A 22,691-nucleotide genomic window follows, 5' to 3' on the forward strand; every position below is an offset into this window, starting at 1 on the left:
CAATGCTGAGGGTCTTTCCAGTCCTCTCTACACTCCAGAAAACCCTATAGTAGTCGTGAAACCCCTTTCCCTCTGTCTTCTGCATCCTCTTCCTTGATTAGGGCTCAGCAGAGGCCTGAGTCCCCTCTTTCCCTCTTGTGCTGCATTCTGGTCTTTGGATGGTACAGGGCACAGGACAGACATGGCTCTCCCCTACTTCCCTCTTCTTGGAAGTTTATTCTCTGGATAGGAGCCCCTGATTAATGCTCAACCTGAGTCTCTGTGAGAAACTGGATGGTGTGAGGGCAGTGAAGGGATATTTAGGACCCCAAAAAGGGAACTGGACCCTCTCTGGCTAGGAGGGAAGGTTGTGCATGATTATCAGCCAAAGGACTCCCCAGGAACAGTTTAGAGAATCAGATGGAGAGCCTCTTATTGGAAGTGTGGGAGGAGGGCAGGCTAAGGATCATAAGGGCAAATGGAGGGGAGAAGCAGGAAGGACCTTAAACATATATTTTAGCATTTGACATTTTTGAAGGACTCCTGTTGTAAGAGGACAAATAGATGAGGATGATGGGAACACAAGGTTAAGAGAATAATTCCATAAAATGAGCCCACTGTGCTGACTCTCCACATGCTTTCTTTGCCAAAAAGCAATCTGCCTGCAGTCCAGCGTGGCCCAAGGGGACAGGATATGTCACATTCCTCAACAAACTGAGGCAGGGGGTGAAAGGCCTGACAATCAGTATAGATAATGAATGATGGGGGTGAGAAAATGAGGGCTGGTTATCAAAGAAATGATGGGTTGCTAACAGCTAACACCTCTGGAATCACAGGGATTACCCCCTGTGCTGCTCCTTCCTGTCCTTAGGCATCTACATGGAGGTGAGGGTTCTGGGGTCTATAAAAAAGCAAGATACACCCATTTCTGTAGGCACCCAGCTCTGGGCCCCACTACTTTCCAGAATAGTCTCTACCTCTCTCTGTCCCTTTCTTAAATAAAACTTGCTTTCTACTCTTGCTTCCGCAGTGTTTCTTGGGTGTTTGATCTTTAAAACTGGGGAACGAGGTCCTGTTCCTGATCTCCAAGATCCGTGTCACTATGGTGATTTTTATTTTAAATGCAAGCATTTTTAAAAGGTATTCTAGCCATCTCTTTGGGTTCTGATGTTGTCTTGGTAAAGTCCAGGTGCATGTATTTGGGGGGCTTAAGGCAATGCACAGCTATAGGATACCTGGCATGAGCAAAGCCACTGTGGCAGCCCAAGCTGGTGACACTCTGGGAGGCAGGATGAGCTCTTGGAAAGAATCCAGTATTGGTCGCTCACACAAGGCTAAACTTCACCTCACAGGACACCTTCTCCCCAGCCTTCTCCAGTTGGACCCTTCCCCTCCAGATTGCTCCTTCACCTCATTTCATCTCCTCCCACTTCTGGTTGCTCCTGGGGATCCCTTTCTCTGGTCCCCACTTTCTCAGATGCCTTCATAATCTGTCACAGAACCACATGCTATCTTTCAGGGTTCTCTATCATAGTCCATAGTACCATTTGCTGACTAATGATTCTTTTTCCCACCTGTAGGGAAGCTTCATGAGAATAAGACCATGTCTATCCCCAGGGCCTAGCATGGGGGTGTATGTAGATGGCCCTTAACAAATATTTGTGGAACAAATGGATGAATGACTTTATTTGCAGTGTTGGGGACTGAACCCAGGGCTTTGTGCATGCTAGGCAAGGGCTCTACCACTGAGCCACAGACCTAACTGGATGAGTGACTTAATGGATTGACTTAATGTCTCTTTCTCTAGGCTGGAAGCTATTAAAGAGAGGATCTCTGGGTGCCTCGTTCAACACTCTGGACTCAGTAATGGTGGACTGAGCTGTATTTTGCTGTAGACATATTATTGAATCACTAGGTTCATGAAGTGGAGTGAATCAGCCCTGGCAGAGTAGGGTGAGAAGAGGCAGGACCTTCCCATTCTCCTGGAAAGTGGGCTCACAGCTCCATGGATCCTGAGCATCCCTAACAGAGTGGTAGCAGTAAGGATAGGCCACGCTGCACCAAGCGTTCTTCGTGGACCCCCATTTCATCCTCTTGATGGATCCAGGAAGCAGATGTGGCAGTCATCTCCCTGTTACAGAATAGCAGGTCCTGAGAGTTAAATGAATCTTCAAGGCCACACAGGTAGAGTGCAGTGACTCCATAGTGACTGCCTGAGTGCCAAGGCAGTCTAGACAGCAGATAAAGGAGTGGGGAAGGGATTTGATCATGGATTGACACAGAGGGTAGGGCATGGGAAACTTGGATTTGCTGTCTTGTCAGATGGTGGTCTTTGGGAGTCAATATGCTGGGGTTCCAGCCCAGGCTCAGCTATTTTCTGCGTTATCAGTGGTTCTCCCTTTCCTGAGCCTCAGTCTCCTCATCTGTGTAATGGGACCATGAGAGCAACCACTTCACAGCGCAAAGACGAAGGGTCACAGCACAGAAGGGAAGATGCTTCAGAGTAAGGAAAGGAATAAAGTGCTTGGGGCTGGGGAGTAATATTGGTCAAATTATATGGTTACATTGTGTTTATGCACAAATATGTAACAACAAATCCCACCCTAGGTCCAATTATAACACACCAATAAAAAAATGTGGGGAAAAATAAAATGCTGGGGAAAGGGAACAATGAGGACTCAAACCCCCAGAGTTAGTGGAAGTAGAACTGAAAACAAGTTCAACAAAGATCCAGGTTCAAATCCCACAAGCAGTATGGGCATCTGAGGGTCAACTGCTGGATCCAAGACCATCCCTCAGAGCTCCTTGCTGATCTGTTCTCAGGAAGACTTGAGGCATGAAGGAATGTGGAAGGCGGCCCCAAGAAACAGAACCCATCCCTCTGATACCCAGGCCAGCACCCAGTCCCATCCACACAAGGCATCTATTTCATTGGTTTTATTATTACAAACACACCATGGCGGACACACTCAAGAAATACAGGCTTTACATCCTTTTCTACTTGGACAGGGCCACATAGAAGCGTCCAAGCCACATGTAGATGCAAGACACATTTGACAGAAACAGTTCAACTCATAGCTTATAATGATGCCATTTCTCCAGCTGTGCAAGAGCTTTACAAAACCACGCCAGAACTCCCCAGAGCGCTGCACTGCGTCATTCACGTTTTGTGAGCTCCACAATGCTGCAGCCTGGAAGAGATTCCAGGCACTTGGCATGGGCAGGACATTCCACGCTTGGGGTAAGTCCTTTCTGGAAGTGAATGTCAGGTAGTGACATCCAGATCTCTACCCTCAGTAGGCTAACAACCATGTGTAGGGGGAACAAAAAGTAAAAAGTACATATTCTCCCATCCCCCCACCCCAACCACCTAAGGCTCAGATCCCATTATGGTGTAGCCCAGGTGTATTGAAGTGTGATATTTGGTTTCAAAAACATTCAAATAGTCTCTTTGGCAAACTGAGAGAAATTGGCGGGAAGCTGGGAGGTGCATTCCTCCTGTGCTCCTTTGTGCTAATGCTTCATCCTTTCCAATAACCTCTGGTAGACAGGGGCTGTAAAAGAGGTTTGAAAAGTTAATAAGATGTAGACTTTCCCTTGTTCATCTGGGGGCACTGTCAGAATCTTCTGGAAAGGGCCAAATGGCCTTCCGCCATGCTTTCCGGCACATAGCAGGTGCTTTTTGGTTTGTGAAACTTTATATCTTATTCAATGTCTGATGTGCTGGGATTTTCTACATCTATTGGCTTGGAACCACATCCTTACCATGGGCTCCTGCCAAGTCCCTATGCAATACTCCCAGGGTCCCAAAGGCAAAGCTCACAGCAACCCTAAAAGACTGTGATGATCTTCATCTTACAGAAAAGGAGAGGGCTTTCTGGGTCTGACCTCAATTCACCTCTCTGGTCTGAGCTCAAAGGTCAGCTTACTCTACTGCACCATGATGTTCTTATATACATACAGTAGATGGCAGGCTTGGGCCTGATGGGGGTATGGCCCAGATAAGAAATGCAAGGACTACAAATCCAAACCAGACTTACCTAGTCGCACAGACCTCTGGGAAGCCTGAAAGAGAACACAAGGTGTCAAGTTTTCTAGTGAAACTTATACCTGCACCTACTTATGGAGTGGTGTAGCCCATGGCCATGCCTACTCAGAAAACATGCTGCAACGAGGAAGAAGAGAGGGAAGGTAGAACTGATGGGCCTCTGGGAGCCCCTCAGTAGGCCTCAGCGGTTCTGGTCTGTGTAAGCCCCTTTCAAGTGGGGTCTTAAGTAGACATTCATGGGAGATCCCCAAGCCAAGCATTTCCATCGAGATCACAGCCTGGAGTTGGGGGACTGGTACTACTCCAGGTGGCTCCCAAGAGTGGGAGTCCAGCCCTAGAACCCTTCTTGAGGGCACTAAGGAGACACCTCTTTTCAAAAGTGAAGTGATGTGGTGGAGCTCCAGGTCTCTGGGTTCAGGCCTGCACTCCCAGCCTCTTCTCTTGAAATGTAAACCTTCTGTTTAGTGCTTCAGGTTCCCACAGGCTCCACCTGACCCAAAACAGCAAGGAGATTGTGTCCTGGGCCAGTTGGGGAGTAGTTGGAAAGGAAGCTCAGAAAGAGAGGTTCTGAGAAGGAGGCAGGGCTGAGGCCAGGGAAGGAGGCCCCCCACACATAACTGGCTCGGTAGCCCTTACCCAGGATCCACACACTGCCCAAGAGAGCCCCAACATCACCCAGAATGGGCATCCTATGGAAAATGAAAGAGCAACTCAGAGGCCCAGGCTCAGGGCAGGCCAGGCCACCCTAAGGTGACTTCAGTATGGGCTGGCATTGTTGGCCAGATGGACTCCAGAGTTTTTCTCACTAACAGTGGCTTCCTGGTGAACTGGGGTTCAGAGGCCCCTTTGTGGGCTAAAGTTCACAAAGGAAGCAGGAGCTACCTGGGTACTTTTTATGGATTCCACATCATCCAGGGCAGAGGATATCCCAGTGGATGTGGGAATATATTTCCTAAAAGCTCTGGGAAAGTGACCAAGGAAGTCAGGGTCTGGAAAGACCCTTCATGGACCCAAACAGGGGCCCCAAGGCTGTTCCAGAGAGGCATGAACCTAATAGGCTTCTTACCCTGGAAAATGCGGATGCCTGTTTGAAGATTTCCAGGGCAGAGTCTGCAAGCTCATCCCCTCGTTCCTGAGGTCTGTTGGCTGGAGAAAGAAAAAGCAGCTTTGGTACGCTTAGCCTGGCGTCACTAACAGCCGTGAGTGACAGGTACTATTGGGCTTTCTGACTCATGTTTCCAAACAAAATTTTCCCCTATAACTTTTCATAACTCATTGTGGAATTTGGCCCCTGGGGGAAGAGAGAGCAGAGAAAGCTAACATGCACAAGTGAGGAGGGACAGGACTGAAGTCCATCTGCCCTGGGGGTAAAGAGGTACTGAAGATGAGCCCTGGGAACCCTGCAGCCTACAGCTGCATGCACCACACAACTGGACCTTGTCTAAGAGGAGCTAAGACAGTGGGCAATTCAGCAAGAAGACATGTATCCTCAAGTTCCTCAGTGTAGTGCATTCAAAACCACAGTTCCCAACTCACTTTTTAGACAGCCACAAGGAGCCCATTCATGTAGCCATGGTGGGAATGTCACAATTTCAGGTTATCTTTGTTTAGAACATTTTTCTTCTGTCACATGGAGAGAAGGACCCGCTGCAGAGTCAGCAGCGATGCTATATGTTAGGGACTTACCTGGAGGCTGCAGAATGGTGGTGATGACATGGACCACGCCATTTGTAGCAATGATGTCGGCTTCCGCAACAGGTTCCTTATTGACATTCACTACATTGTTTTTCTAAAGGAAAAAGAGACAACAATAATAAAACAGAACAGAATCTTCTTTCTTTTCTTTTTCTTTTTCTTTTTTTTTTTTTTTTGGTATAGGGGATTGAACTTGGGGGTGCTTAACCACTGAGCCACATCCTCAGCCCTATTTTGTAATTTATTTAGAGACAGGGTCTCACTGAGTTGCTTAGTGACTCGCCCTTGCTGAGGCTGGCTTTGAATTCACAAAAGTCCTGTCTCAGCCTCCAAAGCTGCTGGGATTACAGATGTGTGCCACTGCACCCAGCCCAGAACATAATTCTTCTATTCATTCACTAAGCATTTACTGAACACATACCTGTGCCAGGCCCCTGTTAAGTACTGGGGATACTCTGGTAAGTGACACAGTCCCCACCCTCTGCTGACCTTCAACCCCTGTCGTGGATTTGGCACACTGTGATTTATAAAATTTTTCTGTGTGTTATCCACTTAGTCCTCAAAAAACTTTTTTTGTTTTGTTTTGTTTATCTTTGTGTCACTGGGGAGATGAACCCAGGGGCACTCTTCCACTGAGCTACATCCCCAGTTTTCTCTTCTTTTAAATTTTTTCTCAGGCTGGCTTTGAGCTTTCAATCCTCCTGCCTCAGCCTTCAAGTTGCTGGAATTCCAGGTGCATACCACCACACCCAGAGGGAGGTATTGTTGTCTCACTTATTGAAACTGAGTCTCAGGAGAGGTAAACTTCATCTTTTAAGCCATGTAGGTGAGATAGCTGGGCACAGAAACCAGGCCTTTAATTCTGGGCCAAAGGCCTTCCTTCCTCCCTTCCTCCCTTCCTCCCTCCCTCCCTCCCTCCCTCCCTCCCTCCCTCCCTTCCTTCCTTCCTTCCTTCCTTCCTTCCTTCCTTCCTTCCTTGGAGGCCCACTCAGGGAACATCTATCTCAGGCCTTCCTGAACCCATGCTCCTGTGACAGACAAGACCCAACACCTGAAACTAGGTTTTCTGGCTTGACCTGCAGGAGTCATACAAGTCACTCCCTATGTGTCTTCCCAGCTTCTAGGAAAAACTGGTGGTCAAGGGATGCTGAAGGCCAGGAGAGAGGATCGGGGGCCGTGGCCAGCCACACACAGAGCAATCCTTCCATGGAGAGGTCAGCAGCCTCTGCCAATGCAGCCGATGGGCTGGGCTGGGCTGGCTATCTGCTCTCTCTCCAAAGCAGAATGGTATCAAAAACATGCAGAGCAAGAGAAGGTTCACGGAGCTGGCATCGGAACTGAAAAGTCCCTTGTAACAATCTGGTTCATGATGCAGTTCATGCAGCTCATGTTGGGGGCCAGCATAAGGAGGAGACAGATTTATCTCTCAAGACATATAGGTAATTCCCCACCATCTCCCCAAAGGGCCTCTCCAGATGCTTTATTCCCTTGTAAATCTGGAAGTTCTTACTCATGTCTAACTACATTCTCACTTCATTTCCCTGAGGACCCTCTTCTCTTTTTCTCTCGTTCTTTGGACAAACAACACTCAGAGACTCAGGATGCATCTTAAAGAAAGTATGTGTCACAGGCCATCCTGGGTGAGATGTGCCTTGGAACCTTGGAGGCCACAGCCAGCCTTTTGACTTGTTGGCACACTCACCGAGCTGACTTCCAGCTTGTCTCCTTGGAGAGACTTCAGCCGCACCAAGGCCCCAATGCCTCCACTAACCAGGATTTCATCACCTACGTGGTATTTCAGGATGTTGGCAAGTTCCTTGGCATTTCCTGCAGGTCAGTGGGAAAAGGAGACAGAGTGAATCCCAAGGCTGGAAACTGCCTGGAGAGGTCAAGGGCCCAGATGAGAAGATGCAAGCGGTCACCCCTGAGATGGAGAACTCTCTGCCCTCGTAATAAGCACTCATTGAGCACTCAGTGTGTGCTCATTCCTGTGACCTGCTGTCTGCCTAACGGTCAGTGGACACAAGCACATATCTATCATCATGAATCTGCCCCTGCAGGCCCAGGGCTGCTGGGTTAAGCTGAGGCTCTCTCTGATGCTGAGCTCCCTAGCTGCTGAGAAGGAGTTAATCCATACTCCTCTGCGAGTATGACTCATGTTTCCATGAACTAAATATTTGCTTGGAAAGCCAGAGACCTTTCCAACACTGGCATCTGGGACGACTCATCAGTGTGGCTCCTGATGTTTACAACACAGTAGTGAAATATTTACACATTCTGCCCTCAATGCATATTGTGCTTGAGACGGCTGTTTCCTGAAGGGAGTTTTTTTTAAAAGAGTCAACAGCTGCACTCTGGAGGCGCCACGGAGCCCGCGAGGTCAGGGCCAAGGGGGTATTCCCTCTGCCGCATCCCTCCTCGGCACGTCTCCACATTCCTTCCAGCCCACATCAATTTCTCCACCAACTGGGGAGGCATCTGATGGCTCATAAAGGTGAACAGGCCTTTCCCAAATTAAGTGTGGGAGGCAGTTTCTAAAACCGCCAGCTGCCCTCTCAACTCTGAAACTCCTGTTTCCAGTCAATGGCTGATTCTCCCAGGGCTCATGGGCAGCTATTCCCATCATCCTGAAACTGAGAACAGAGGAAGTTTTAAAGCCTTTTTTCCTGGTGGTACTGGGAATTAAACCCAGATGCATTCTACCTCTGTGCTACAGTCCTAGCCTTTTTTTATTTTGAGACAGGGTATTGCTAAGTTGCCAAGGATAGCCTCTAATCTGCGATCCTCTTGCCTTGGCCTCACGAGCCATTGGGACCACAGGTGAGTCCTATCTCACCTAACTAGCTTTAAAGCATCTTGTAGATTTTACTTGGACAAATCTACATTAGTGCCAGGGGATGGAGCCACAGGCACTAAGGGATTTCAAACATCTGCAGCTGCCATTGATGAGTTCCCCTTCCACAAAATACTGTCAGGAGATGCAGAGCTAGGAGACACCCCCCCCCCCTGCCCCGCAACTGTGCTGATGCCAAGGACCTCCTTCTTTCCATAAAGAGCTGGACTACACTCCATCTCCCAGGTCTGCCCATTTAGCCTGCCTGGGGTGGAGGTGAGGGGGGCGTGTTTGGGGAAGCTTTTTCTTGGCCCCTCCTCCACACCCATACAATTGAAAATGAGAGGGAAACCCAGCAGGCCTGGGCCACCTAGGGAATATTCCATTCTTGCCTGGCTGAAAGAGGATGGAAAGTTTATGTTGTGCATGAACTTCTCCCCTCTTCTCAGGAACATACGTCAGCCTCAGGGACACAGACATTCATTTAGCAATAAAGAAAATTAAACAGGACACAAATTTAGCTCAGAGCTGACTGTAACCCGAGCCTTCTATGCTCCTGCAGGAAGGGAGGTGTAAACAATGTGTGTCTAGAGGTTTGGCAGAGGTCCTTCCTTGTCCTCGTCCTCCTCCTCAGGCTCACCTTTCTGTGATGGTGGCCCTGCCTCTCAAGGGCATGCAACTCAGCTAAATGCCAAAGCCCTCCGTCATCATGGCTCTTGATTCATGATGTGCACCTAGCACTGCTCAAAGCACCCCACAGAATCCCCACAACACACCCACTGAGGAAACTGGCTACCCTCATTTTTGTAATGGGAATACTGAGGCTCAGAGAGGTTAAGCAATTTGCTAGAGGTCACTCACCTGGTAAATGTCTGAGCCAGGATTTGAACCTGTTTTCAGGTAATCCAGAAGCCCAGACTTGTTACTGCTAGATTGCCTCCCGCACATCCTCAAAGACATTTCTCAAGGCTGTGACTACCTTCTTGGGAAAGCTTTTATCCCGAGGGACATTTAACACAAGTAACACAAGTAAATGGTCTCGTTATTGCTCTTCTCACAGGTCCCCAGTGGAAAACACACCCCTGTGACTGAGCTGGTTGTTATCCACACTCAATTTCTGTCTACCTGTCTCTGCCTAGTTTGGTGCCCCAGGAAGCTGATTCTATGAATGACAACATCCTGGCTCCCTCCTCCTCCTGTGATTGGCTAATGGAGGCCCAGCAGGCAACTAGGAGGAGAGGGAGCTAGGGCACTGAGTGACCTCCCTTGCTATAAGTCCTGATAGTGGCTATGAATGGCTCTGCTGTTCTCAGCCCAAGGTGCAAAGTCTCTCTGTTTCTGCCCTCATTCCCCACCCCAGGCCGGGGTGGTGGTGGTGGTAAAGGCTCCCTTCTGTCACCAGCCCTGGATGGCATCATCCTTTGCTAGTTCCCTAAGCCCTGCCCTTTCTACAAATGGGCTCATCACTAAATTCCTTTGAGTCAACGCCTTTATAACACACCTACAGTTTCCTTCCAGGGCCCTGGATTGTTACTTTAGAAAAGTGGAAACATGGAGTTAAGTTGGTTTTTACCCAAGAGTTTGTTCAGTTCTTCTGGTGGCACGGCTTGGAAGGCTTCATTTGTGGGAGCAAAAACTGTGTAAACCCCTTCCCGGTTGAGGGTCTCTGTCAGCCCTGCAGATTGGATGGCGGCCACCAGCATGCTGTGGATACACGCAAAGGAAATGTCACCCACCTGTGAGGGATGTGTCGGGGAGGTTTTCTCCAAATACCTCACTACTGGGGATAGTAGAGTCCACACAATCAGAATGCACACACCTTACCGTTTTTGACACCTTACTGGATTTGACATGCTGTCTATGCAAGAAAAGGAAACTAGTTCATTCTGCATCTTCTCTTCACCCAGTATTAATGTCATGCTTGGTTAAATGGGCAGAGCTCAGGGACCAGAGAGGGAAGGAGGGAGAAGAGAGGTGGGAGACATGGTTGACCCAGGGATTGACTGAGCCACTGGGGACTAGGTATGTGATTGTGGGAAGGGAAGAGGGATGTGTCTTCCAGGTCCTGGTACAGACAGCTGAGAAACTCAACATGACAATACCCAGTGGTGAATAAGCAAGTCAGAAATGGAGAGAGCACTGGGGACATCGGTTGCCAATAAGTAGATACTGCACAGAGAGGCAAAGACTTGTCTCCCCCTCAGAGTCATGTGCTCTCTGCTCTCAGGGATTTTGCAATGAGAGAGCAAAGTTTTTCTTGTGCTTTAGTAATAAAAACATAGTCCTCTGTCCACTTCCCTTGATTATAGGGATTATAATCCCCAGAGTAACCTTTCTTTTAAACTTAAGATTCCAAGGGAAAGGACCCTTATCCTTTCCCTACCCCAAGTCTGGATGGTCACACCAGTGTACCACTAGTGTTAGCTGAAGCGCTGGGGAAGTTGAGGTACAGTGTCCTGCCCTGGCACATCCACTTGGCAAAAGTCCCACCCTTTGATGAGACTGGTTACCTAAAGCGACTGTCACCCTTCAGGATGTCCATGACGGTTCCCATGGGAGGGGTCAGCATCCGGTCCATGGTGAACAGGGACCCATACCGCCCCCTTTTGTCGTGGGCAGCAATGCAGCTGTTCTCGATGCACAGGCTCTGCAGAGAAAGACAGGGCTGGTCATCCTCCCAGGGCCTCCTGTCTGTTCAGGGCCTGTGCTGATGGCATCATCCCAAAGGTCAGAAAAGGTGGGATACAATGACATATTTTCTCCAGGAAAGAAAACAATACTAAATGGTCTTCTTCCAGGAAAGAAAGAGCACAGAGGTCCCACTAAAGTCACCCAGGGGACCCATAATGAGAATATTAGTTACACTTGAGGAACATGGACCATGATCAAATAAATAGAAGGAGGCCATGAGCTTGTTTATTTAACAGATGACAACCATCTTTAGTCAAATGGTGCTGGTTGGTCCCAGGCAGGAGCAACGTTTTGCCTTTTGATATCCCAGGGTAGTTGTGGGGTTTGAAGACAAATAAGAGACCAAGGAGGGCTGTTCAGGGGGCTTCTTTTCACATAAGCAGAAAGACTCAAAACCTTCATCCTTCCTCCCACATGTCCATCCCTCTGAGTTCCAGGTGGTCTTACTGTTTAACAATCCGGGTCAGACAGGTGTGTGGCTTATTCTCTGAGACCTTCAGAAAAAGAGGTTCTAATCTTTCTCCAGGAGCTCACTCACTATCCTATACTCTGCAGAAATCATTTCTTTCCTTACTAGAAACCAGTTCTTATGCCAACTCCTGCTTATAGAGGACATTTTAAAAACATGAATACAACTTCCATTTCTTAGAGTTGGGCCAAAGGAGGATGATTGAGGACCCAGAACTTACATTACGATAGACAAAAACTCTCAGTTTCTTGCCACCCAGCGTGTCCAGGGTCTGTCCATGATACAAATACTTGGAGGCCACTTGGTCTTTAACTATGTGGTTCAGAAGCAAACTCCTCGTTTGGGCATCAAGGGGAGGGGTTCCATCTACAAGAGAAGGTGTGGTTACATCCAGAGAGCCAGGCTCCTTAGAGGACCAGAAGGATGAGAGACAAATGTGGTGAACAGCTGATCACTTTTTTGAGTTTGGAAATGGAGATTGAGAAATCAAGCACGGCTGCCAATATTCCTTAATATCTGGCATCTTCCTCAAAGAAAATAAAAGTGCAGATAAGGGAAGGTGTTTGGAGTCTTGCCCTAAGTGGAAAAGAAAGGCATGCACACCACTTGATCATCTTCTCTGCCTTCCCTATGGCTGCAGCTCAGCACTACCTCCATGCTGACCACCCACCTGTGCATGGGCATTGGCCTTACGGACAACAAAGCTAAGGGACATGCTGCTCTCCTGGCATTCTGAGAAACAGATCCTCAAATGCACCCTCAGCCTGGCCAAATGCAGAGAGAGTCTGAAGTTTCTGATGAAGCCACATCTATTTTGGATGGAGCTGGGTGGAAGGTCTAATGGGTCCTGCAAAGCAAGAGAGTGTCCTGGAGGTGACAAGTGTGTGTGTGTGTGTGTGTGTGGTTGCCCCCAAAGATGGCCCAACTGGGGCACTTTCCCCATGTTACCTTTGAATACAGAATTCAGAGGGGCCAGGAGGGTCACCCGTTCACTTCCGGAGAGATGTGTACCGAGGCCTGCTTGTCTGAAAAGGTCAACGGCTGTGGAAACGTCAGACTCCGCAGCCAACTCAAACAGCGTCTTGGCTACGGGAAGGAGAGAGTGGGTTCAAAAGTTAACAGTGCTGTTTGCACTTGGCATCCGTCCACCCCAGAGTGTGACACGTATCAGCAGGAATGTCATCTCATGAATCAACCATCCTCTAAACACTGCAGGGCCCAGTGGGTTTGTGTCATCAGAAAACTTAACCCAGGGGAAAACAGGTGAGCTTCAGTTGGGCACAGGGCAGAGGCTGCCCCAGGTGGCTTCATCAGGTCTTCTCTGAGGCTAGGCAGGCCACATTGCCTGTGTGGTGGCTTCTGAAGAATACACAAGGGTCATGACCTCTCCTACAGATGGAGTTTTGTCTATAACTGTGAGACTCCTTCACCCACTAAATAGGACACAGGCAGAGTCCATCCAGTCATCCTCCCTGGGTCAGTGACCCTGGGCTAGCTTGGGCACTATTGATGAAGCAAATGCTCTGAGGTCAGCAAATGGTCCTCTGTGTCCAACCACAGTAGGAAGATCTGAAACAATTACAGGATTGTGTCTCTCCTTCCCCATGTACTTTCTCCATAGGTCCCCACTGCCTCCCAGGTAACATCAAGACCCCCATACCTGAAGCGAAGTCTCCTTATAATCTGGCCCCAACCCACCAGTTTCCAGATGACTGTAAGACTACAAGTTACGTACAGGCAAGGAAGAGGCCCAAAGGATCCCTGAATCCCTCAAGCCCACCTCCAGGGACAGCGGGGGTGGTAAACCTGGCAGAATCAAGAGCCCTGGAGGCCTGGCTTACCTGAATCTGGGATAAGCAGCTCATCTATGTAGTGGATCACACCATTGGTGGCCAGGATGTCTTTGTTGGAGATGATGGCCTTCCCATTGATGGTGAGCATGTCCCCGCTGCAGCCCACCTCCAATGTGGTGCCCCCCAGAGTCTCCATGGACATCCCCGCAATAATAGCCTCTGCACACATGGCTGACTTCAAGATATGGTTGTTCAGCAGGTCTGGGTGCAGAAGAGGACACAGGTCAAGAAAGAGCCTGCTCTAACCCGACTTCAGGGCCAGCTGGCAGTCTGCCCATGGCTGTGAGCATTCCACACTTTTGGATAAGGACCTTCAGATGAGACTAGAGTGACACAGGGCCCAGATTCTTTCTCCTCCTGCTGGCCACCCTCTAAACTCTAGCTGGGGCTCTGGAGTTAGACTGCCTGAGTTTGAATCCCATTGCCACGGGCTAGTTGTGGGACCCTGGGCGAGCCATTTAGCCTCCTCGGGTCTCATCTTCCTCATCAGTCAAGTGAAGTCAAGAAAAGCATTTGTCTTCTAGGCTGCTATAAGGCTACCATGCAATCTGAAGCCTGAGAACAGAGGAGATTGTTAACCAACGTTCCCATTATCTTGAGAGCACTCAAATTCAGGGTGGATTCTCTATTAGGATCCGAACTTCAGGGGAAAAAGAAAAAAACTCAAGTGAGACTATCATGGGATTTTAAAAACTACTAACCTTTATAAAAATACAATATATGGCACGAAAAGATGAAAAGTGCAGCAAAGGACAGTTTTTATACAATTCATTTATCCAAGTTTTTTTGTTTATTTTACCCAAGAGTCTACTACTAGCTGCCAGGATCTGTTTTAGAGGTGTGCATCGGGAAGAGTAAGACATGGCCTTGGCCATCCCATTTGCCACACCTGCAATTAATAAATATCATTGTTTATTCACTTGTCCAGGTGCTACATTGGGGGCAGGGAAAGAAATGGGTCCTCAAGAAGTGCTCCTAAGCCCACCATGGCTCTTGCTGGCATTCATGACCTGTAAACAGAGGTGGCTATAAGGGTGATCAAGGAGGTCACGCCTTCCCCACCCCCAGGCCAAACAGGTTCCTGGGCTGCTGCTCTCCAAGATCACCAAGGCCCTCTGTCTTACAGTCTCACCACAGAGTCTCAAGCTGTCTCTCAGTGTGGGAACCAAAACTGCGCTGTCATGGAGAAGAGGAAGCTCTGAGGCCCTGCAGAGGCTTTGGGCTGCTGGAAACAGACTTTGAAAGCCAGTGCTGACCCTTTTCAGCCAGAGGGGAAGAGAAAGGACAGCAAGACCCCATGGGAATGAGGCCTTTGGGGATCTTGCATCTCAGACAAGGAAATTGAAGCTCTGGGGTGGGGTAGGGGTGAACTTCTAGGGCCAGGAGTAGTAGTCAAGCTTCAAATGGGACATGCCAGCCCAGGGTTGCTTCTCACCTATCAGTCAACCTATGTAGTAACAGCAGGAGACCACTGATGGTAGGCCCATGGCCCTGTACGTTCAACTCTGCAGCTACAGCAACAGAGAACGCCTTCTTTGAGAAAACCAGTTACCAAGCAGGAAACACCAGATATGCAAAACACACAAATTAGCAGTCATTTTTTTCTTCTACTTTACAATAAGGAGTTCTGATATTTATGAAGATATAATAATGCTCTGTACAAAAGACGTTTTAATGGGTACTATAGCTCTATTCTGGACCGTTCCCTGAAGGCCCAGGTGTTAAAGGCTTGGTCCCCAGGATGGCATTATTGGGAGGTGGTAGAAATTTTAAGAGGTGGGGCCTAGTGGGAGGTCTTTAGGTCACTGGGGGGTGGGCCCTCAAAGAGGATTGTGGGAACCTGGTCCCTCTCACTCTTTTTTCAGGTGAATGGCCCCAGAGTCATAGGCCCAAAAGCAATAGGGCCAATTGACCACAGATAGAAATTTACAAAACTAAGCCCAAAGGAACCTTTTTTCTTTATGAGTTGATTATCTCAGGTATGTTATAGTAATGGAAAGCTGACTCACACAATGGGGGACATAGTTCTCAATGGGAAGCAAACCATCTTGAGATGCCTGTAAGTCTCCTCTCGTTCAGGAAGACTTCAAGACCCCTGAACCTGTGTAGGCCCCATCCCAGCTTCATTCCCACAATGTGCTGAATATCTCTGTCATTGAACGCATCAGATCAGATCCCAACAATATGTTTTGAAGCCTGCCACTAGGCTTTAATGTCCATGATGGCAAAGACTGGGCTGTATCCACTTTTGTGACCCCAGGACCCAGCACAGTACAGGCATCTAGAGGCATCCTAATCCTCTGGACATACCACAGATCCCATCTGTGCTTTTAGAAATGTGCTCTTTCCTATCCATGCCCAGCCAGGAGGAGAACATTTTAAATTTATAGTGTGTCTGAAATGCATGAGGCATGTGTTGTAAAGGCAGGTTTAAATAGATTCAAAAGAAATGAAGTCATCCCTAGATTTTATGTTTGGGAGGAATTGTGTGGTTGGGGTGCACAGGAGACTTGGGGCCTACTTTCTTTTCCAGGGCATTTGGGACTGATCAGGAAGCTTACTGCTCATGACCCTTAAAAAGTACAGAGTTGAGCCAGGTGCAGTGGTGCACACCTGTAATCTCAGTGGCTCAGGAGGCTGAGGCAGGAGGATTAGCAAAAGTGAGGCATTAAGCAACTTAGTGAGACCCAGTCTCTAAATAAAATACAAAATAGGGCTGGTGATGTGGCTAAGTGGTTGAATGTCCCTGAGTTTAAGCCCTGGTACCAAGAAAGAAAAACAAAATACAGAGTTGAGGACTGTGGTTATGGCTCAGTGGTGGAGTGCTTGCCTAGCACACGTGAGGCACTGGGTTTGATGCTCAGCACCATATAAAAAAACAAATAAAATAAAGTTATTGTGACCATTTACAAACACACACACACACACACACACACACACACACACACACATATACAAAATAAGTACAGAGCTGAAAGGGATCTGATGGGGGAATGCTTGCTCCTTCCCTCCCCTTGGTATTAGTTGATGTCCAACTGAGGAAAGGATAGAACCAACAATGGAGAGTTAAGATAAGAACTAGGGTTTTTTGTTGTTGTTGTTGTTGTTATTGTTGTTGTTGTTGTTTTTGGTTTTGGTTTGTTTTTGGGTACCAGGATTGAACTCAGGGGCACTTGACCACTGAGCCATATCCCAGCCCTATTTTGTATTGTATTCAGGCTGGCTTTGAACTGGGGATCCTCCAGCCTCAGCCTCCCAAACTGCTGGGATTACAGGCACCTGGCAAGAATTAGGTTTTAACTGTAGCTTACCCATGACTAGACAGAGGCAGATTTCCAGGGTCAGCATGGTGATTCTATTTTCAGGATACCATTACCTGCCACCCCCATCCCACATCTCCAAACTGCCTATCCACTGGGCAGCCCTGCTCTGGTCTTGGCCACTTGAGTCTTTTCCTGTGACTGGCCAGGGTCAGCTGTGGCTTCCAGCTCTGCCTACTTCCCTAGCTCTCCTCAAATGCTGTGAGGTTCTGGGCTCACCACTTAAAGCCAGGGAGGGGCTGTCTGGCTCCTGCAGAGACACAGCTAGACAGAAACAACACAAGCTATGACTGTGATGGACATTCTGAAAGACCTCATGACAGGCAGTGTTCCTGTCTTGAAGTAGAGCAGGTTTTGGGTTCAGTCTGGCTGCTCAGCAGTTGCCAGAGCTAAGGATGCTCACCTCTCAGAGCCTCAGGGTCACCCAGGATTCGGTTCAGGGTCTCAGCAGGGATCTTCTCAAAGGCCTCATTGGTTGGAGCCAGGAGAGTGAACTGGCCATCACCCTCAAGCACAGTGTTGAGCCCTGATGCAGCTACAGCAGCCTGGGAGGAAGAGAGAAGATGAAGTACTTCCTGGAGCTCTGGGCTCTTCCGAGCAGGTGAACACACAGACTTGCTAGTTCTCTATTGGGAGCTGGAGACTTTTATAGAAGCCCAAGGGGAAGAGAGAAGCTGATCTGGATATGGTGGCATACACCTATAATCTCAGGGACTCAGGAGGATGAGGCAGGAGGATCATAAGTTTAAGGCCAGCCTCAAAAAATTAGCAAGACCCTCATCAACTTAGGGAGACCCTGTCTCAAAATAAATTAAAAAGGTAGTTCTGTGTTAAAGCACCCCTGAGTTCAATCCCTAGTGCAAAAAAAAAAAAAAAAAAAAAAAAAAAAAGAGAAAAGAGGTGCTGGACCAAACCTCCCTTCTATTATGGCCTCCATGGGGGTCCTGGCTTGACCCCAACCATAAGGGCCATCTTTCAGGAACTACTGTACATCTTCCTTCCCACCTCCAGCTTGTCCCTTAGCCCTTCCCTCTTTCTTTGCTTCTTTGACTTTTATTCCTTCTTCAGGTCTTGTCAGAAATACCCTTTCTTTGAGAGGTCAACTTGGCATTCCTCCCAGCCCGCAAGCCCCCAGACAAAAGTCTATCTGCCTGGTTCTGACGCTCTCATGGCCTGTTGCCCTTCTCCCAACGGTAATCCCATAGTTATTGGTAATTACTTATGAGAGCTCCAGGAGCATAAGGATCACATGACCCATTCTTTACACCATAGCCAAAATGAGCTCCTAAAAGCCTGAGGGCGTCCTGTCCCTCTCAGGATAGAGCCAGCCTCCTGCCCCCTCTGTGTGGTCTGGCCTGGCCTCGCTGCATCCTCTTGCTTCCGTTGGGGTGTCACTCTGACTCTTGTGCCTCTACTTTGCTGTGCCTGCTTGGAGCTCTGCTCTTGCCTTCCCTCCACTGGCCGTGCTCTTGCCTAGTGTTTTGTAGAACATTATGGTCCTTCAGGCCTCCACTCTGGTCATCTCTTCCAAAGAGGCCTGCCCTAGGCCTCCTGATATTCTGCAAACCACTGACTTGCTGACCTCACCCTCTGTTCAGTCTGTGGCTGCCTTGTTTGCTCGAGTGGACTGGTTAACACAACAGAGAATATGAGCAACCCCAAGGACAGTCCACTCTATACCCCAGCACATAGAATAATACCCGGAAAGTAGGAGGTGCTTAGTAGGCATGTTAGGAACAGGAAAGATGGCCCTCAGGGAGGGCAAAGGGGAAAAAGCAAGGGAGGAAGATTTGCCAAACCTAAATAGTAAGAGGGCTTTCAACAAGATCAACCATGGTTAATGAAAACATATGTCGCCAACTTTATAGTGGCATCTTTCCCTTGCAGACTCCTGCCCTTTGGGTGACCCAGGAGAAAGGCAGGGGAGAAGAGTATAGAGTCACAGGGCCCTCCAGAGCCAGCTCCAAGCCATCCCCACTTGCTGAGGCCCATCCACTCCAGCCGGTCCCTGTGTGTTTGTCTCTCTGTGTTGGAGATCTCCAGGGAGGGGCAGCCCACTCCCAATTGTATCCTTTGTGGTTAGGAAGTTCTTCTTGAATCAGAGCAAAAACCCTGACGGGGCAGCCTGCATTCACTTCCCCGAGTGGCCACTGCCAAGAGCAACACCACTCATCCCTGCTGGGCATGGGGGATGGGAGCATGTTCTTTTGGCCCCAGACCAGTCAGAAGCCAGCCCAGGAGTCAGACTCTAAACTCCTGGTGGCCTCTCTGCTTGGTCTGGGTTTCAAGGAAACATGGGTAGGACTGGAACAGGGCTCCCAGGGTGGGAATGGTGGTCTACACAGCCTGGCGGGCCATTATTCTGGTATCCCCATGAGGAAGCCAACATCCGGGAGGAAGGGTCCTCCCACCTCTGGAGCCCACAGTGGAGATCCAGGCAGCTCACAGCTCAGAGGACCCCATCCTGCTACAGTCACAAACCACTGAACCTTCCCAAAGGAGGGGACAGAGAGCAGGCATTCCACAACTAGGCTCAGCTGGGCATATGATTAGTGGATTCTCCATGTTTCCCACATGAGACATCCTCTGTTCTACCAGGCCTCTCTTGGGAAGCCAGGTGTCCCCAGCCTGGGCCTCCGCCCAGGGAAATGCCTCACCCGAAGGGTCTCAAAGGTGTCCTCAATCTCAATGATCTGTTGGATGTTGTTGGTGATGGTGGAGATGACCTTATCGATGAGGTGCACCACACCATTGGTGGCATGGTGGTCAGCTTTCAGCAGCCGAGCACAGTTGACAGTTATAATCTGCCCAGAGAAAAAGCAAAGACAAGTGGTTAGCAAAATAGAATCAGGATGTGGAAGCCTCAGGAGGGGAAGATGATGTTTTCACATCCACCCACTGTGGAACCAGAGGATCTAAGGAGAAGACCCAGGAGGCCTGGGGTTGCAGGACAAAACCCCAGAGAGTAGCCCCAAATATGGGTCAGCAGTGGACAGAAGACAGTGCTGTGTGGCTGGGGATTCCCGTACCCCATTGGGATAGTGGTGGATTTGGATGTTGGAATTCTGGTACATGGAGGTGAGGGCCATGCCATGCTTCAGCTCATCGGTCAGGACCCGCCTGTCCACCATGTGGTAGCGGAGGGCGTTGAGCAGCTCAATGTTGACGTTGCTCACCAGGGAGTCCAGCACTTCCTAGAAGGAAGAACAATGTGACAGTTAGGAAGCTGCAGACCCCATGTTCAAGGGGTGGGCCCTCATTCCCCTGGGAAATATGCTTCCTAATCCCCAAGTAGACGTAGACCTCACTCCTACCAAAGAGACCTCCTCCGTGAACACCAAGACGGGTCTGTGCCCAATGGGACAGACAGGACACTGTAAGAGACTTGGTGAGTCCTATTTAATTTGTATCTGTGGGCTGAAAGGTAAAGCTTCCAGAAACAGTAGGATATTGCTTCAGATCCTATTCTCCATGCCCAGACCTCTCAGAATAAAGCAGTTCCCAGGAAGAGCCCTCTGGGCAGAAGGAACAGCTCACCGCTGGCAAAGAAGCCCAGGCCTCGTTGCTAGGGGCGAAGATGGTGAAGCTGCCTGGTCCCTCCATCTCAGGCCTCAGCTTCTCTGTGCGGTCCGTGTACAGCTGAGTGGTGGTGGATCCGACAACTCCCAGGGTCTCATAAAGGTTTGAGAGGGGAAGGGCTGCAGGGATAGAAGACAAAGGAGGGATGGGCCTCTGCAGGGCCACCCCAGCCAGACCACCCCTGCCCATCCTTCTCTGCCAGAGAGGCCTGGAGATACCTGGAGATACATCTGCAGGTGAAGAGGGGTGAGGGAGTGGGTGGAAAAGCCTGAAGACAGTCTATTGCTGGGGAGCTGAGAGCTTAAAATAACTCAGTAAGTAGTCAAATGCCTCTCTATGTGAACTCAGCTAATTGGAAATTTCTAATCATTTTTCCCCCTAATCATTTTAAACACAGAAGAACACAGCTTTTTTTTTTCCTTAGACATTTAGATAACACAGGTAGGAATGTACACCAGAAAGAGAAATCCTAACTACACACTAGTTTTACAGATTTGTCTTCTTATTGAAACTAGTTTCCTAATGGCCTCTTCTAGAAGGAAACAATTATAAATCCTTGAGAGGTATTTTGTGTATTTGCAGGTAATAAAATCCTTCTTAGACAGTGAGCCTAATGTTCATTTTAAAAGATCTAAAACTAGGGTCCAGAGATCAAGCTCTCCCTTACGGCCTATCTCCTTTCCCCAACCACTCTCCCCATCCACCTAGTCCTTCTACTTGGGTCATCATGACATGCCCCCCACACCACGCCAACAACATCCTCCTCGTGACCTTGGCACTGACCATGTTGCACGCTCCCCCACTGCCCTTTAAATTTCAGGTTCACATTTTTTTTTTTTTTTGTCAAAAAGGTCTATTTTGTTGTCTGTCACTGATTTTATGACTTTGATCTAGTTATGGACTCAGTATCACACAGCTTTTATCATCATACTTTTTTATTAGCCATTTTTCAGGTTCATAATCTTAACTTAAAAGTAACTTATTTTTCAAAGATAAAATACAAACTCCTCTGCACAGTTGCTGGTAATGTGTGGCACTAAAGAAGAGACTCTGATCAATTTCAAAGGTGGCATCCTGTCTTTGGCCCAGAGCTGCCAATCATGGTATCCTTTACTGACTCTGGGTGAACCTCCTTGCAGCTCTGCTCACTGCTGAACTCCAGTGGGCTAAATTTAGACACAGAGTGGGGGTACCCTGACCTCCCAGCCCAGCCAGAGACCAAGTTATCCCATCTGATCTCTAGCAGGATCTGATCAGAAAGCAAAGGGCCGCCATGCCAAACCTGCTGAATGCATTTAGAATCAAAGATAAGAGGCCCAGGAGCCTCCACTTTCTAAAGAGGCTGGGCAGGCCAGAACTGGGTTCTGCTCCACTAGTTTGTTGAAAAGTAGCTCAGGAAATGCACTATTTCTAGCTCCTATCTTCCACCTCTTGCATGGAACATAAAGGCCAGTGACACGTCAAAGAATGGGAGAATGCCAATACACCCTTCCCAGGGACCCATGTTCAGACCTTGTACACTTTTATATGCATGCTTCTCTCTCCTTACTCACCCCTCCAACCACACCCACAGGCAGGGCCTGGCTTATTACCTGCAGGACAGCCCTTCTCTCCTGGGACCTTCTCATATCCAGGACAGCACTCATAGCTGATGACTCTGTAACAAGAGGCACACACATTTGTCAGGCAGGGCTTCACTCCTCCTCCAGTGCCATCAGTCTCTCTCTCCCAGCAAATCACAGAATAGAAGAAGAGAGATCATGGGTGCAGCATCTTCCTCTGAGGAGGCCACTTGCTAGATCATAACTACCTTTCACTGGCAAGAAGCTCCTCATGTCTCCTTGGCCTTATAGAATGTTCCTGAAGGTTGCCAACATCTACAACAAACCAACTAGGAATCCCAACTAACTCAGTATATTCAATAGTGTAATTAGAAAACACCAAGAATTTATCTCCATCATGCACCAGAAACCAGATAGCCACTGTGCTGGAAAAGGAGCAGGGAGGAGCTGACAGATATGCACTAGTTCTAGCTCTGAGTCTGTCACATCCCGGCCAGTCCCCTTTCCTCCCTGGGTCTCAGTTTTCTCATCTATAAAATGCATGTGTGCATGTGTGGGTGTCACTGATTAAATCTCTCATGCTCTTCTAACTCTGATTTAATAATCAAAAAGTATAGAGTATTTGTGATCATCAAGTTTTTCTCAGTTTCTAATAATCAAAT

At 48.6% G+C, this 22,691-nt stretch overlaps 1 protein-coding gene across 1 annotated transcript in view; it reads right to left on the minus strand.

Moving 5' to 3' along the window:
• Window positions 1-2,901: 2,901 nt before the first annotated feature.
• Window positions 2,902-22,691, minus strand: part of Tgfbi (transforming growth factor beta induced) — a 33,867-nt gene continuing 14,077 nt past the window's right edge. Inside the window, exons 3-17 of the mRNA XM_026398147.2 lie at window positions 22,060-22,124; window positions 20,426-20,586; window positions 19,918-20,082; window positions 19,546-19,692; window positions 17,292-17,433; window positions 13,557-13,769; window positions 12,664-12,801; window positions 11,936-12,081; window positions 11,066-11,202; window positions 10,129-10,259; window positions 7,425-7,549; window positions 5,714-5,816; window positions 5,094-5,173; window positions 4,020-4,044; window positions 2,902-3,533 (exon numbers count right to left, since the gene is read on the minus strand). Coding sequence (XP_026253932.2) covers window positions 3,493-3,533; window positions 4,020-4,044; window positions 5,094-5,173; window positions 5,714-5,816; window positions 7,425-7,549; window positions 10,129-10,259; window positions 11,066-11,202; window positions 11,936-12,081; window positions 12,664-12,801; window positions 13,557-13,769; window positions 17,292-17,433; window positions 19,546-19,692; window positions 19,918-20,082; window positions 20,426-20,586; window positions 22,060-22,124 — 1,819 coding nt within the window. The 3' untranslated portion in view covers window positions 2,902-3,492. The remainder of the gene's footprint in view (window positions 3,534-4,019; window positions 4,045-5,093; window positions 5,174-5,713; window positions 5,817-7,424; window positions 7,550-10,128; window positions 10,260-11,065; window positions 11,203-11,935; window positions 12,082-12,663; window positions 12,802-13,556; window positions 13,770-17,291; window positions 17,434-19,545; window positions 19,693-19,917; window positions 20,083-20,425; window positions 20,587-22,059; window positions 22,125-22,691) is intronic.

The sequence above is a fragment of the Urocitellus parryii genome, chromosome 1 (assembly GCF_045843805.1).
Source record: "Urocitellus parryii isolate mUroPar1 chromosome 1, mUroPar1.hap1, whole genome shotgun sequence".
Taxonomy (NCBI): domain Eukaryota; kingdom Metazoa; phylum Chordata; class Mammalia; order Rodentia; family Sciuridae; genus Urocitellus; species Urocitellus parryii.